The following is a 16,265-nucleotide window of genomic DNA, read 5'->3' as shown; positions in this document are numbered from 1 at the left end:
TCTCTTGAGCACTTGAGGTATTTCGTTTTGCTTTGGTTTATTACTAGCCCTTTCTTCTTTGCTTCTTTATCTAGTACTAATATTATATTCTGCATGGTTTTTAAATCTCTAGTAACCAGTGCAATATCGTCCGCATACGCTATTGCATAATTGTATATCCGCATAATTTTGGCTGCTCTTATTGCCCCCTCTATGGCAATATTAAATAATGTTGTTGCCAGGGAGTCTCCCTGTCTGACACTTACCTCCATTGGTACTTCATCTGACGGGCCTTCCCTTGTTAAGATTCGTGCCTTGGATTCCTTCATCGTCATTTTCGTGAGACTTACTAGTTTTTCTTGAATGCCTAGTTGAATCATATCATTAATTAGCTCCTCCCTTATTACACTGTCAAAGGCTTGATTGTAGTCAATAAACAGTGTATGTAGATCTATTCCGTGCTCGTAACTTTTTTCGACGATTTGCGTTACAATGTGTAATGTGAATTGCGTCTTTTGTTGACTTACCTTCTCTGAATCAATGTTGGTATTCACCTATTTTGGTTCTCGTTTCTTTTTCTATTCTTTGTCTGAACAAATTAGTTAATATTTTGTACATTGTATTTAATAGCGTGATTTCCCTGTAGTTAGTGCATTTCGTCTGGTCGTCTTTTTTATGGATGGGTATTATCAGACCGCAATTCCAGTCGTTTGGCATGCGTTCTTCTTCCCATATTCGTTCTATCAGCTTGTGGATTCTGTGTGCTAGTTACTCTCTCCCTTTCTTGAAGAACTCAGTTAAAATGTCGTCTGGTCCTGCTGCTTTCCTTGTCTTTAATCTGTTTATGGTTGCCAATACTTCGTTGTATGAGGGTAGCTCTGATTGTTCTTCATTCTTATTTTCTGTTTGTTCTTCATTTTCTGCATTTTCAGCATCGTCTTTCTTTTTGAACAATTCGATATAGTGTGTTTCCCATTCCTTTTTTCCAATATTTGCCGGTATCTTTCTTTTGCCAACTCTTCCATTTTGCCTGGTCTTAGAAGTGTTTTGATATTACACGTTCCTATTCTTATTTTTCTGTTATTGTTTTTTATTTTATTTTTGTTTTGTTTTGTTTTGTTTTTGCGTATTCTCTTACAAAATATTTTCATGTCCGTATTCATTGCCAACTTCGTTATATTGTCGCCGTCTTTTGTTATATTTTCTGTTAGTTTTTTGACGCCATTTTTATCAATTTTCCGCGTGGACCTATATTATCAGATAGGAGAGATCTGTCGTTTATTGTGCTAGCGTTACCCTTCTTCTCTTCAGGTTTCTTCCAGTAATTTACATCCATGCCTTCTATTTGCTCCAGTGAGAACAGTTCACCATTTATCCATAATTTGTTGTATTTTAATGCGGCCATTATACATACAAGGAAATGTGGAAGGCCGAAGATCACGAGGAAGATCCCCAACAAGATGGATCTATCAGATTACAGGAATATGCAAAAGACCTATGCATGAGTTAAAAGAAATGACCAGAGACAGAGATCTTTGGAGACGGACAATACACGACATCACGTCGACCACTACACTCCCTCCGGGTGGTCAGGATTGAAGAGAGAGAGAGAATGCGGCTGTGTGTCCTTCCTGGCGTACCATTTTCATGTGATGGAGAAGATGCTTCCTTTCTTGTAGTATTTTTTTCGAGAAGTCCTTATTGATATATAGATTTTAGTTCCTCTTAGGTTTTTAGCAGCTTTCAGAATTTCGATTCTCGTAGCTTCCTTTTTCATTTCTAATATGATGGGTCTGGGTACATTTTGGGGATCACCTTGTCTGCCTATTCTTCTCATCTCTACCAGTCCTTCATCTAGGTTTGTTTGTACGCCGATTTTTTCCATTATCAACTTTATCTTATTTATCATCTCTTGTTCGCTTTATGTTTGGTTTTCTGCGAACTATGTTTTTTTGTTCTAGCTTGTCTTTCCAGTATTTCGATTCTAACTTTTTGTTCCGTGATTTTAGTTCTCATTGCTTTGTTATATGCTTTCAACTGCTCGTTTTTTTATTTAATTTATCCAGGTCTACTTGCATTTTATCTATTTTACTTTCCACTCTTACATTTCTTTCATCCATTTTCTCTAATTTTTCTGATATCTGCTCAAATGTACCGCGGTAAGGGTGTCTGCCCAATCAACTTGTCGAAGCGTCAATGAGAGTTGAATAAAAGGGTAATAAATCAGTTGGAAGTTCTGTCCGACAAAATACATGGAACGTTTTCGTAGTCTGACGTTTCAAATTTTTAACCTGTTCTACAATTAAAACTTTCCCTGTTCCAGTTTTCCCGTCCATTAAAGTTTGTCCGACTTAGACATCCTTAAGCTACTAACAAATTTTCAGCTTTCTGTTAATCAACTTTTTTTTGGTACGCGGGATCCAGGCCTAACAGTAAAATTCTCGTGATTTCATAGTAAATCACGAGAATAAAACCAGGAAAAATCCTCATGATACTATCCCGGTATGGTAAATATTTGGTCTTACATTCAGTTTACTGCCAAACATGGGCATGGGCGCAAAATGTCGCCTGTCAAAATGTTCAATGGGTTTTAAATGTATTAATTTTTTCGAATCCTGAGAGAACTAATAAATATTTTTGAAAAATTTAAACGCATAATGAAAGATTACATTACTACTAAGGGCCGAAAACCTCTGAAAACTATAATGTTTATTTTTAAAAGTTCAAGGGTGAAAATAAACCAGAAAATTTAGTGTGATTTTTAATTGCAAATATTTGATTCAAAAAAAATTTTCATTTATTCTAAGGGATTTTCAGCCCTCGGTAATAAAGTAATCTTTCATTCTGCCTTTAAATTTTTCAATAATACGCATTAGTTTTCTCAGGATTCGAAAAAAATAAATATATTTAAAACACATTGAAAATTTTGACAGGCGTCCAAATTTTGCATTTTGCACCGTTCCCTTAAGGGTATACAGTAGCGCGTCATCAATTTAACGTCGGGTGATAGTATCATACCTTTTTTCGTAAGGTCTGCGAAACTTTGGCAACAGTGCTTCGGAATTGTTTGACATAACTTGAATGTGATATTAACTTATAGGCGCACTAAATGGAAGTAATAGAAAACAATTTTGTTATAAGTAAATAAATATTTATAAAAATAAACCAAATGGGTAAAATTTTATGTTAACATAGGTATTTGCACGAAATACCTAATAATAATAAATAATCATTTCTTTGTGAAGCGAAACAAGAGCCGTCTTATTTTATTTAGTTCATAGAGCGCCAAAGGCACTTTAACTTTATATACTCGCATTAGAATTCGAAATATTTTTACGTAAAATATACTTATAACATAACTATATAACTAAAACTCACAATTAACAATAATCTATTTTTTCAACTAGGCTAACAACTTAGTTCTATTACACAAAAATATAATAAATTAACTATACGCTGTGAGCTCGTACGTAGAGGGGATATTTACAAATTCGCGAGCGCCAGTAGTGACAAGTCTGTAAACCTTTACCGGAAATTTGACATAAATGTCAAAGTGATTAATTTAAAATTAAAATTAAAAACATTAATTATAAAAAATATTAGTTGGTCAAAGCTGTGGTATATATTTTTAACTTAAATATACTTACGTTTTAAATACTGAATTTAAGTTTTTTTAATGTTCCGTAATATGTAATTATAAATCAATATATCAATCTTAGCGCCAACTACACGATAATTGTGAAAGTATCCGAAGTAAGAAATTCATATTTTATCAATAGAACGTCAAAATGATTAGCAAAATCTTAAAAAAATCGATTACAATTTCATTAATTTTTTGCGTTGTAAATATTAAGCGATAACAATTAAATAATAAATTTAAAAATTACCGGTGAAAGTTGAATTAGTAACCGCTAGGAGCGACACCAGCGTAGCTCAGAGCGTATACGCTGTGAGCTCGTAGGTAGAGGGGATAATTAAAAATTCGCGAGCGCCAGTAGTGACAAGTTTGTAAACCTTTACTGGAAATTTGCTTTTTGACGTTCTGCATTAAGAGTTGCATATTATAGCTTTTAAATGTCTCACGAAAGTTGTTGTATTAAAGAGTGTCGAAATACTGGTTACAATAGTAACTGTGTATTCTACAACTTTCCTGTCGCTAAGCATAAAGGTGATTCAACGACAAAAATGGATTGATGCAATTAGAAAAAAGTAAGTAAACACAATTTTAATTTTAAAACGGTAGAAAAATTTGAGCTAAGGGATCAGTTAGCACACTCTTGAATTTTGACGGTTTCAATTTTACAATTCAATCCTGAAACAAAATTTGAATGCGTGAAGATAACGACCAATCACAGCAAACGTAGGATGCCGTTAACTATCATTCATAAGTTAATATTTAAGAAGTATTATACTATAATTATATTAAATTATTATACTTTTTTGCAGAATAAATTTTTTCTAATATAAGTTGTCAACATAAACGTCAAAACGATAAGCAAAATCTTAAAAATAATCATAATGAATAATAAATTCTGTACTTACTGCTATTAATTATCGATAACAATCCAATTACTTCTTTACGTTGTAAATATTACACGATAAGGAATAAATAATAAGTTTGAAACAACTATTATTTGCTTTTCTACCGTCCTCTTTAAAATTCCGACCGAAATAGGAACACTAGTTAACCGTTAGATGGCGATAGCAGCCATACCAGGGAAACTCACAGAGTATAGGCAACACTTTTTTCTTTCCAGAAAATGTCTGGTAAAAGTTATACTAGTAATCCTGTAGGTAGGTGGCGATACCAGCGAAGCTCGGAGCGGATAAATAAACACTATACTTTCCTATCAAACAACAATAACAAAGATAACAGAACAGATAAGAGAAAATCTCATAGAGGTATATATTAACATAGAGTGAGCCTACACTCCGCGATTCCTGAATGGTTTGATCTTAAAGATCTCGTCGACTGGTTTGCAGTATCTCTTTCTAGCATATTGTATCGATAATCTATGATGACATTCAGTGTGAGTGTAGGCACGGAAGGGGAGGACTCCTGTCGCAGCTTTACTATGCGTAAGAGTGAAACAGCATTGATCCAAAGAAAAAAGATGGTGTCGTCACTTCGCTCTGAATGACAATCCGTCTATCATTATTTAAGTCTATGGAAAATCTGACGCAAGTTTGTCAAAATGACAGTGACCATTTCTCTATGTTGCCTAATTAGTTGTTAGTTATATGGTCGATTTCTTGTTAGAAATAAAAAATTTTAGTAGGTCCAAAATGACACAAAATCTAGGCATGGGATAAAAAAGTTTGTTTGAAGAAAGTGTATATTTTTGTTCGTTTTAATGGCGGTACTGGCTCGTTTTTTTAATATTGTATTTAATTACAGAGTAATTTCCACATACTAGTCTATTTCGCAAATTGGGCTCTATACCGTCATTCTTTATTATATTACGAATATATGTGCCAAATATATCGACAAAATATTCAAAATTACAGTCGAAACTTGGACCGCGTTTGTTGCCACCTGTTGATTGCTACTGTAGCCTCTTAACATTAAACTCTGATTTTGTATGTTTTTTATTTTAAAATATAAATGACATATGCTCGATATGGCATTTAAAATGTATATTAATTTTTAATATGAATGAGTCAGATATAATTAAATTATTAGAAGAATTTTTTTCACCGAGCAAAAAAAAACAAAATTTCTTTTCTTATTAATGTTTTGTATGTTGATAGCGTTTTCCCAAGAGGAAGTCAAGGTCAAAATAAACATATCTCAAACTTAAACTGTGGGCTATTTCCCAAATAAAATATAAAAAACAATAATATAAACACGAAAAAGATATTTACAGCAAAAAAATCATCATTTCATCATTTCGGGGCGTAAAATCCCGGCTTGACCCAAAAAGATGTCAACATTTTCTACGTCATAAAAATCATAATATGTAGAGATATTATAATGGTATATAATAAGAATAATTTGCCTATTTGCCTGAGTGTATCTATTTTGTTTATTTTGAAGACTGTTTCAAGATGAGGGTTGTGTCTGCAATAGTGGTGAGTTTGTTCGTTTAATTTTTGCTTAAGAGGATGGGTACGTATTTCCGGCTGTAATGCTATTCAAATGGGGATTCATTTTTTTCGAATCCTGAGAAAATTAATAAGAATTTTTGAAAAATTTAAACGCGGAATGAAAGATTACGTTATTAGCGAGGGCCGAAAGTCCCTGAGAACTTCTATAATGTTTATTTTAATAAGTTACAGGGGTGAAAATCTAAGAGAAAATTTAGTGTTATTTTTAATTTCAAATATCTTATTCAAAATAAGCTTTTTATTTAATCTAAGGGACTTTCTGCCCTCGGTAATAATTTAGTCTTTCATTCTGGGTTTAGATTTTTCAAAAATGTTTATTGGTTTTTTCAGGATTCGAAAAAAATGAACACAATGTCCGTGGTAATAATTTCCAAATCTATCTTTGTCATACAACGCACTCAGTCGAATAGAATATTGTCAGCATATTGTCAGTCAGACACTGACAATCAGTGTCAATTTTTTGGCATGAATTGGGAATATTTTGAGTTGTTGATTAGATAATATTGATATATAGTGTATTTAATAAATAATTGATTTAAGACGTGAACTTTAAAAAAGTTATTTATTGTGTATTATTTATGGAAGGTAGAAGCAGAGAATACATCAAGATATATTCTGTGGTCCAAGTATTTTGTTGTTAAAGATGTTCAAAATTGTAAGCGTTCCATAGTAACAATATATTATTAAAAAATTACTTTAACACTTTTCCTCTTTTCTCGATCGAGTATTAGTTTTTGTTGTAGGTACATATAAATTATTACAATCACTAAATACATAGTTAGTGAAAAAATTATCACATTTATTAACTGAATTAATAATTTGCAATTATACCAAAAATAACAGTTACCCAAGAACATTCAAAAGCCATATCTTTAAGTTAGTTATGACATTGTGAAGTAGAATGGCATTCAAGTAATATTTACATATCCATATCAGTGTGAATTTTACTACACGTAATTTGTCATGTAAAGACAGAAAAGGTAGGGATAGCCGTAAAATATTTGCGAATTATGTACCCATGGTCTTAACAATAACATTTATTCGATGCTATATTTTTTTTTTTTCATTAAATTTATCCATGTAGTCTTCGTCGTTAAAGCCGTCTCCCAACCGGAGCGGAGGTTGAATATTAGCAAAAATATCTTCACTCTATCTACCACTGCTCTGAAGAGTTCTATTAAACTGCACTTAAGCCAGCCCTTTAAATTTTTCAACCGTGACATACGGTTCTCATACTCATTCTTGGTCTTATTTTTCTCTGCATTTTCAAGTTTAGCATTTGATATCGCTGTCCCCTCATTATGTGTTCCAGATAATGTACATTTCTTATTTTTATTATGTTTGGTATTTCTCGTAATACGCCCGTCTTCGTTTTCGTCTGTATCCATCCCATTCTAAGCCTCCTTCGGTAACACTACGATTTAAATTAATGAAGCTAATTTATGTGTTCTTACTTTAATGGCCAGCTTTGAAGTCCATATTGTAGTGTAGAAAATACGTCATATTATATCAGAGATCTTCATCTCAGGTCTAATGTAAGATCATTATAAACATTTTTCAAACACATTTCTTACTGTTTCTATCCTGGCCTTTATTTCTGTTGTTTGATAGTTATTTTTTGAAATCCAGGTTTTCAGATATTTGTATTTTGAATACTTTTTATTGGTATATCTCACAAATGTATGTATATAAAAAAAATTTGCTTATTTACCAGATAATATTTATTTTCAAGTTTATCGCTAAATTACTATTCAACGAATAATTACTACAGTACCTAACTAAAATTCGTGTTAGTGTCTATAATTTGTTATTCTGAAGATTTTTTAAAAATGAGGACTGTGTCTGCAATAGTTGTGATATTTTTTGTAAAATTTTTGACAAATATAAAAATACCAACATTTATTCGATGCTAGTTCATTCTATTTTATTTGCTTTATCTTTTTAGTCTTCTTATTTAAGTGCTGTCTCCGAATCTGAGGTTGGATATGATAAACACTATATTAACTCTATCTGCGTCTGCTCTGAAGAGTTCTATTTACCTGCAAGTCCGTTAAATTTTTCAAGCATGACATTTTCCTTCTTCCCATACCCGTCCTCATATTATCTTTCCCTGTATTATCAATTTCAGGATTTCATATGACTGTGCCCTCATTTCGTGTCCATGGTAACTCATTTTCTTTGTGTTTATTATTTCGTAGTCGTTGCCCATTTCTCGCAACACTTTTCTACGTTTTCTTCGATGTTTAGTCCGTTCTTTAACGGTAAAATATTGCAAAACCTCTAAATTTTAAAGAACCGCCTGGATTGACATGAAATTTGGCATATACATAGCTAACAAGTCAAAGCAAAAAAGTGATATTGTCCCGATATGTGCTTTTGCCCTGGGGGTGGTTTTCACCCCCTCTCGGGGGTGAAAAAATATTCGTCCAAAGAAAGTCAGGAAATGGATAAACTGGCTAATTTTAAGTAAATTTTGTTCTATAGAGTTTTTTCACTAAGTCAATACTTTTCGAGTTATTTGGCAATGAATATGTTCATTTTTTCAACAAAATAACCACGCTTTTAGACGGTTTTTCGCAAATAACTCAAATAGTAAGTATTTTGTCGAAAAAAGATTCTTAGGAAAAATGTAGCCTGTAAAAAATAAAAAAAAATGGTGTATATATCACGTCTCTACACATAGTAAAAGCAGAGTTATAGCTAATGAAAAATAGGTTCATATTCGTCAAATTCCAAATGGAATATTTTAACGTGAAATAACCAAAAATGAAGCACATTTCGGGGAAAACTCATTACAATTTATTTAAAGTGTTTAAAAAAATCTTAATTTTTGTTTTATAAAAAAAATTTCTAGCATCAAAATTAAACAAGTTACGCTCAAAATAAAGTTAGTCCCTTTTGGTTTTGTTAAAAAAATCGAGAAAATCACCCCCTAATTAGTATCTTAAATGAACTTAATCTTTACGACTTCACAAGTTTCTTGACTCGTGTATATATTGTTTATATGATCTGTAAGTTTCATCGGTTCAAAGCCCTTATTATTGAAAGGGCTGTAGTTAAAAGGGGTTGAACGAGTCACTGATCATAAATGTATGCAAATTTAGAAACACCAAATCTTAATCAATTTTTGTCTAACATAAAAACAAAAAAAAAAAACATGATATTCAGAAAAGCAATTCTGACTTTTATTGTTTTTCGAGATTTTTGGTGTCTCTAACAATTTTTAAGTTATTTTGAAAAAAAGCATATTTTTCAAAATTTAAATTTTTAAAAAGTTTATTTTGAAACCAAATTTTTTCAAAAATAAGCACTTTGAATCGATGAAACTTACAGATCATATAAACACAACATAACTAAAATAATTTGTGAAGCGGTAATGATTAATTTCATTTAAGTTGCTAATTAGGGGGTGGTCTTCCCGATTTTTTTTTGCAAAAACAAAAGGGACCAACTTTATTTCGAGCGTAACTTGCTTAAATTTAATGCTAGAAACTTTTTGTAAAAACACAAATAAAGTTTTTTTAAACACTTTAAAAAAGTTATAACATGTTTTCCCCAAAAAGTGCTTAATTTTTTAAATATTTCACGTCAAAATATTCTATTTGAAATTTGGTGAATATGAATCTATTTTTCATTGGCTATAACTCTGGTTCTACGAGATCCAGAGACCTAACGCGTACAACATTTTTTTTTACTTTTTTACAGGCTATATTTTTGCTAAGGACGTTTTTTTCGACAAAATACTTACTTTTTGAGTTATTTGCGAAAAACCGTCCAAAAATGTGGTTATTTTGTTGAAAAATGAACATATTCACTCGCAAATAACTCGAAAAGTGTTGACTTGGCGAAAAAGCTCTATAGAACAAAAGTTACTTAAAATTAGTCAGTTTACCCATTTCCGGACTTATTTTGGACATATATTTTTTCACCCCCAAGAGGGGGTGAAAGTCACCCCCAGGGCAAAAGTACACATCGGCACAATATCACTTTTTTTCTTTGACATGTAAGCTATACGTATGCCAAATTTCATGTCAATCCAAGCGGTTCTTCAAAATTTAGAGCAAAAACCGTGAAAGAATGGACTAGTTCATGATATTTTAAGCATCCTTCTGTAACACTACATTTCAAATGACTAGCTTTCATATGTGTTTTTGCGTGAGTGTTCAGCTTTTAAATCCATATTGTAGTATCGAAAATACGTAATATCTCAGAACTATTAATCTCCTGTAATCAAACGTTTTTATAAATACTTGTAATTATTATAATCGCGTATTGTAATTATTATTGTCATTTTCCGAGTGTTTGTGAGCTTTGTCCATAAAATTGTACAATTTTTAGTGACAATTAGGCATATTTTTATTTTATTCTAAGAGAAATTTTCATAAGCAGTTGTTGCTATCTCTATCCTGGCCCTTACTTCTGTTGTTTGATCGTTATTTTCTGAAATCCAGGTTTCCAGATATTTGTACTTTTTAACCCTTTCTATTGATACATCTCCTAACCAATATCTGTTTATTTGTATATTTGTGTTCTTTGCTATTATCATTTATTAGGTCCTTTTTATCCATTTTAGTCCATATTCTAGTTGGAATATGGAGCAGTAGTAGTTGAAGTTGCAGTAGTAGCAGATATTGACATAATCACGGTGCCAGCTGCATATCTTATGTTTTTAATAGTTTTTCGGGATTTCTTCACCTTCAGATAGTACCGATTCTTTAAAAATGGATTCAATATATTGGATGTATTCACTTATAATATGGATTCACATTCAATATATCTCCTTGCCTAACTTCCCTCCCGATTTCAATTTCTTATCTACGATCTGTTGCAGTAAAATTTTGTGATTATTCTTAAGTCCTTTTTTATGTTTTTTGTCTTTAGAATTTGGACTAATTTTTTATATCTTATCTTTTCATATCTTTCTGAACCCACACTGACTATCATGTATTCCTTCTTTCAGTTTTTTATTTTTACTACCATGTATTGTTTTCAAGAATAATTTGAGAACGTGATTTGTAAATGATATTATTTTTCTGTATTCACTACAGTCTGTAGCGTCTGTATTTTTAGGGATAGCGTAAAAAGTGAATAGTAACCATCGTTTTGTATACTTATATCATATTTTGTATGTTGTGTTATACAAGTCTTCTATAAGGATTTATTATTATTTATGGATTTTAAGCTTTCTACTGGGATTTGGTCCAGACCTACCCCGCTTTGCCATTTTTACTGATTTTTTAGTACCATTTAATATTCTCTTAATATTTTTAAAATCGCACCATCTTCTACTTCAATCTGTTCTGTTCTATCCTCTCTGAAAAACTCATTGATGTATTATGTCCATCTCCATCTAGTTTATTGTTCGTTAGCATTCAACACTAGTTTTTTAAATGCTTCGTTTCTTGTATTATAATAAATTACTTTTATCGCCAACCGTCACTAAAGTCATTCATTATTGTACTCATTTGCCCTCATTTGCGGCAGTAAAGTAACAATTTATTGTACTGAAAGAATAATTTTACTTTACCTGCCGCGATTTATCAAATCAACCGAGATTGAATGTAAGTGGTCGATGGCAGTAATCGAATATCGAGTATTTGAGTGAACTTAAAATTTATTTACTTTAATTATTAAAAATATTGTACACAATTTGCGATATTATCAATTAAATTTATTTCGAAAAGTAAAATTCTGTAGTATTTTGTAATTATATTCATATAAAATAAATTAAAATTTCACCTATTTAGAAATTATTCAATATTGATAACTATCGTTTAAAAATCAAAAGCGCTCATCTTGCAAAAGTTATCTGTCATCACTGTCACGAAATTATTATGACGTCTAAAATTTTAAAAATTCTTAAATTGTAAATTGTAAGTAAGTGTTAAAACCAATATCAAATTGTTGGCGATAAAATTTTGTATGCACCACGTCAGTATAAACTCTTTATCGAACTCGTCTGTTATTCGCCTCACTCGCTTACGCTCTCTCTGCTCATAATATCGGACTCGTTCGATAAAGAGTAACTTTACTGACTTGGTACATAAATAACTATTACTAGCACAGCACCAAAGCTCGTTTAGTTGCAATTAATTACACAATTGTAGTACCAAGCAAAGATGCATTTAGAGAAGCCTGTCTGACAAGATTCTACACTGTGGACTCAGAGTACATAATAGATTATATACGTATTAGGCCTGGATCCCGAGTGCCAAAAAAAGTTGATTAATAACAAGCTGAAAATTTATTAGGTAGTACCTTAATCTAGTCGACAAACTTTGATGTACGGGAACACTGGAACAGGGGAAGTTTTACAGGTTTAGAAAAACGGGAGACTACGAGATCGTCTCATGTATTTTGTAGGACAGAACTTCTAGTTGATTTGTTACCCTTTCATTAAACTCTCATGCGAAAATCAGACTGCTGTTTATCATCATCAAAGTTTGTGTGACCGTTAACAAATTTTCAGCTTGCTATTAATCAACTTTTTTGGTACGCCGGTTCCAGGCCTATATAGAACAATATAATATAGGTTGTGAAGTTACTCCATAAAGTGGGAGTTAAACATTTACTTTTGTTCTAGGCATTCCTCTGCGTCGTCCTTTTGATAATCCAAACTATATCCGCAGCACCTGCGCCCGTTCCTGGGGGTGGCGGTGGCGGTGGCTGTGGTGGTGGCGGTGGAGGTGGCAGTGGCGGTGGCGGTGGCGGTGGCGGCTGTGGTGGTGGAGGTGGCGGTGGCCGCCGCTAATTAAAATAGCTAATTTTAGATGTGGACTCCATAAATTTGTATATTTTATCTATCTTTATTGTATACTGTAAAATGTTTGGCAATTAGAGTGTTTATTTCTATTTCTTTGCTATTATGGATAATACTCTAAGTATTACAGTAGGTACCTACCTATAATAAATAAAAAAAAATTTACTAATAAAGATTTTTTGTTATAGAGAACTGTAGTTTTTTTACTAAAAATAATCATATAACAAAATTCATGTAAGCGGTATCAAACATATAGACTACTTTTGTTCCCAAAAAGGCGACTCATCGTGCCGGTGGCGATAGCGATGGCAACGGCGGTGGTGGTGGTTGGTGACGAAGTTGGCAAATAAGAACAAAAACAATGATTTCTATTAAAAATGATAAAACTGTTCTTATAATCCAGAAAGCCACTGCCCATCCGCTAGGAAAAATATTCCGATTCCGATTTTTGCACAATCTTACTCAAAAAGGAGCCTTTTAACAAAAATTCATGTTGCCAGAACTAAAAATTGGGTCAAAAATTTTTTAAACGTTTTGTTTTTGTTTTTTTCCTAAAATTATTTTTTTGCATGGAACAAAGTTTTTTTAGGTTTTTTGGATCATTCCAAATAGAAAAAGTTGTAACGATCCGAAATAAGTATACCTTTAATTTAAGAATATTTATTCCTCTTTTAATTCACACCGATTACATGCATGACGTAATCATAATAATAAGTGGTCACCACGAGAAAACTTTTTAAATTCAATTTTCAAACGCAACAAATTCCATAACGAAAGTCATCTTTCTGATCATCCACCGACTAACTGTCACTGTCTAATAAATGATTTTAAAATTTACTTTTGCATACAATCTGGTTTCACACAATAATTTTGGTAAGTTTTCATTAAATATTTCCTTTCTTTTCGGTTTAATAATGGCTGTCCATAAAAAAAACGTTTGTCTTACGGTATAAGTTGTTACAGGTTTTGGAATGTGAAAAGTCACAAAAAGTACTGACTTTTTGGCCAGATTTTGCGAGGTAGCGTATTTTCTTAGGACGCTGTCGTTTTGATACGCCGTTAATTTGAGACCAATTCAATTTAAGACCGTTTCGTTTTGAGGCCTGTACGAAAGTCTTTTGTTTTGTGTGGTTTCCATGTTTCTTCTAGTTAGCTGAAAGATATGGTGGCGCTCGCTGATGATTGGAAAATAAGACCTGACACCGATCGTTGCAATATATATATTTTTTATTTGATTTTCATAGTTTGATCTGATAAACAGCATCACATCTCCAATAACATCCATAAGAATCCATCCCTATAATCTCTGAGACTAGAGCTACTGTGGTATTTATATGTGTTAGCTTCCTGCAGTGTGTTTCTCATTTTTTTTATCATTTTATTTGAGTGAAATCAATTTCATCACCAATCTATGAATCCACACTCCAGTGTTGCTGCACTTAACTTGACGCTCGAACGTGGGGCTTATTCTGTAGAGGTTTGTGATAGTGTTTTTTTTTAATTATAAGAACAGGTATACATAGAGATAACGAACAAACTAAATTTTTTTTCTTTCACTTTTTATTTTTTTTTTTCGATAACATAACACCTTAGTAAGTACCAGGAACAGCAACAAAGAACAATCTATTCAAATTTAGAAAAAATAGATATCTTGTTAATGATAAAAATGTTGGTTGCATTTTTTATGTAAACTGAATGATAGGAATAAATAATTCCAGTTTTTCCGATTGTTAGTGTTTGTTTGAATCTGTCAACAGAATACCTCCAAGGGTAAACTGTGGATTGTGTCCTAATGATTGAGTGATTTTGCCTTTTTAGTGTATGTTTTTTTTTCTCTGGACAACAGTGTCGTGTCTGGTCGCATATTAAATATTTTATTTTTGGCAGGTAATACCGAAGGCGTCGTGTGTTTGTAGTTGACTCAAATCTTTTGTCTGTCGGAAAGTTCTGAAAGTTCTTTTTGTGTGAATTTCCGGTTTAGAAAGAAAATTTCAAACATACCAAGGAGATCACGAAAATATTTATCTTGTGTCTTTGAGTCAAGTTACTACAAATTTATTTCCCCGATTGTGACTTAGTTTTTTTGTTTGCTGAATTGCACACTATCGTTTTTTCGACGACTTAAATATATTGATTTGGTTAAGAATTTTTTTTTCTTTTCTATCGAGATATTGTTAATTCTTTTAACGATAATATGGAGTCCTCTATTGTACCATATTTAAAGGTTGATGAGTTAGATTATGAACTTTTTATACGGGGAGTTAAAACTGCAAGGAGTGTTAGTGATAAAAAGACTATTCTTCGTAAACTTCTGTTAAAGAATTCTCCAATAGACATTGAAACCAATATTCTTCACTTTGACGATGAAAAGACAAGCATTGATAACACTTTAGCTGATATTACCAACCTTGATGAATTTAAAGGTGATGATAATGATTCTGTCTACCGTAGAGCTAAGGCTAGGTTGACCCATCTCGCTTATAAAATTGCTCGTCTTCCTAGTGTTTCAGCCGATGAAGTAGAATACAAAAATGAAGCTACTGCAAATTGCTTATTATATGAAGGTCAACTTGATGATAAGATTGTCTCTAGTCAACCATCCACTACCTTAGGTACTTCGATTAATCAGAACAATGTCGTTATCCCAACTCCAGTTGTACAGGTTTCTCATCCGATCAATCTTACTGATTGAAACATCAAATTCAATGGTGATCCAAAAAGTGTATTCTCTTTCCTTGAAAAAGTTAAAGACATCTCAGAATCTAGGAATGTTTCACAGGAACTACTTTTTCGTTCAGCTGTAGAATTATTTTCTGGCAGTGCTGCTACATGGTTTAGAAGCGTTCGTCATACCATCACGAATTGGCTCGACCTTACTGTTTTATTAAAAACTACATTTATACCGCATGAATATGACGAGGAATTATGGAGTCAGATCAAAACTAGGAAACAAAAGAGGAATGAATTTTTTGCTTTGTATTAAGCTCAAATTCTGCCCTTGTCAAAACGTCTGACTACCCCTCCTATTGAAAAAACTCTAGTTAAATATATGAGAGAGAATATTCTTTTAGAGTATATTCCCCTAATTGCTTTAACCGATACTAATACCATCGAGGAACTTTCAATAGTTATCAGAAAATTAGAAAATAATGCTCAGATTTCAAATGTTAAGAAAGAACCATCTTCTAATGTTGCTTTGGTTAGTTACCACCGTTAGACTAAACATTCTAATTTTAGGAATAAAAAATCTTCTCAAAATCAGGCTGAATCGAATCAGTCTTCTGAAAACCTTTCAAGTGGAAGTCCCAAAAATGTTATGTTTTAATTGTCAAAAACCGGGGCACATTTTCAGTGAGTGTAGACGAAAACATTGCGTTACTGTTATCGCTGTGGCAAAAAAGGTGTCACGATTCCAACA

At 32.2% G+C, this 16,265-nt stretch overlaps 1 protein-coding gene across 2 annotated transcripts in view; it reads left to right on the top strand.

Annotated features, from left to right (window-relative positions):
• LOC126881382 (short stature homeobox protein 2-like) overlaps window positions 1–13,039 on the top strand; it is a 98,149-nt gene extending 85,110 nt beyond the window's left edge. The window contains exons 1-2 of one of the 2 annotated variants that reach the window (XM_050645622.1): window positions 5,940–6,051; window positions 12,671–13,039. In XM_050645622.1, coding sequence (XP_050501579.1) covers window positions 6,028–6,051; window positions 12,671–12,838 — 192 coding nt within the window. In that variant the 5' untranslated portion in view covers window positions 5,940–6,027 and the 3' untranslated portion in view covers window positions 12,839–13,039. Of the gene's footprint in view, window positions 1–5,939; window positions 6,052–12,670 lie in introns of those variants that run through there. The other variant, XM_050645623.1, reaches the window with a different exon arrangement.
• The last annotated feature ends 3,226 nt before the right edge of the window (window positions 13,040–16,265 follow it).

The sequence above is a fragment of the Diabrotica virgifera genome, chromosome 3 (assembly GCF_917563875.1).
Source record: "Diabrotica virgifera virgifera chromosome 3, PGI_DIABVI_V3a".
Lineage (NCBI taxonomy): Eukaryota > Metazoa > Arthropoda > Insecta > Coleoptera > Chrysomelidae > Diabrotica > Diabrotica virgifera.
The sequence above is the reverse complement of the archived record's forward strand: the minus strand, read 5'-3'. Positions and strand labels throughout refer to the sequence as shown.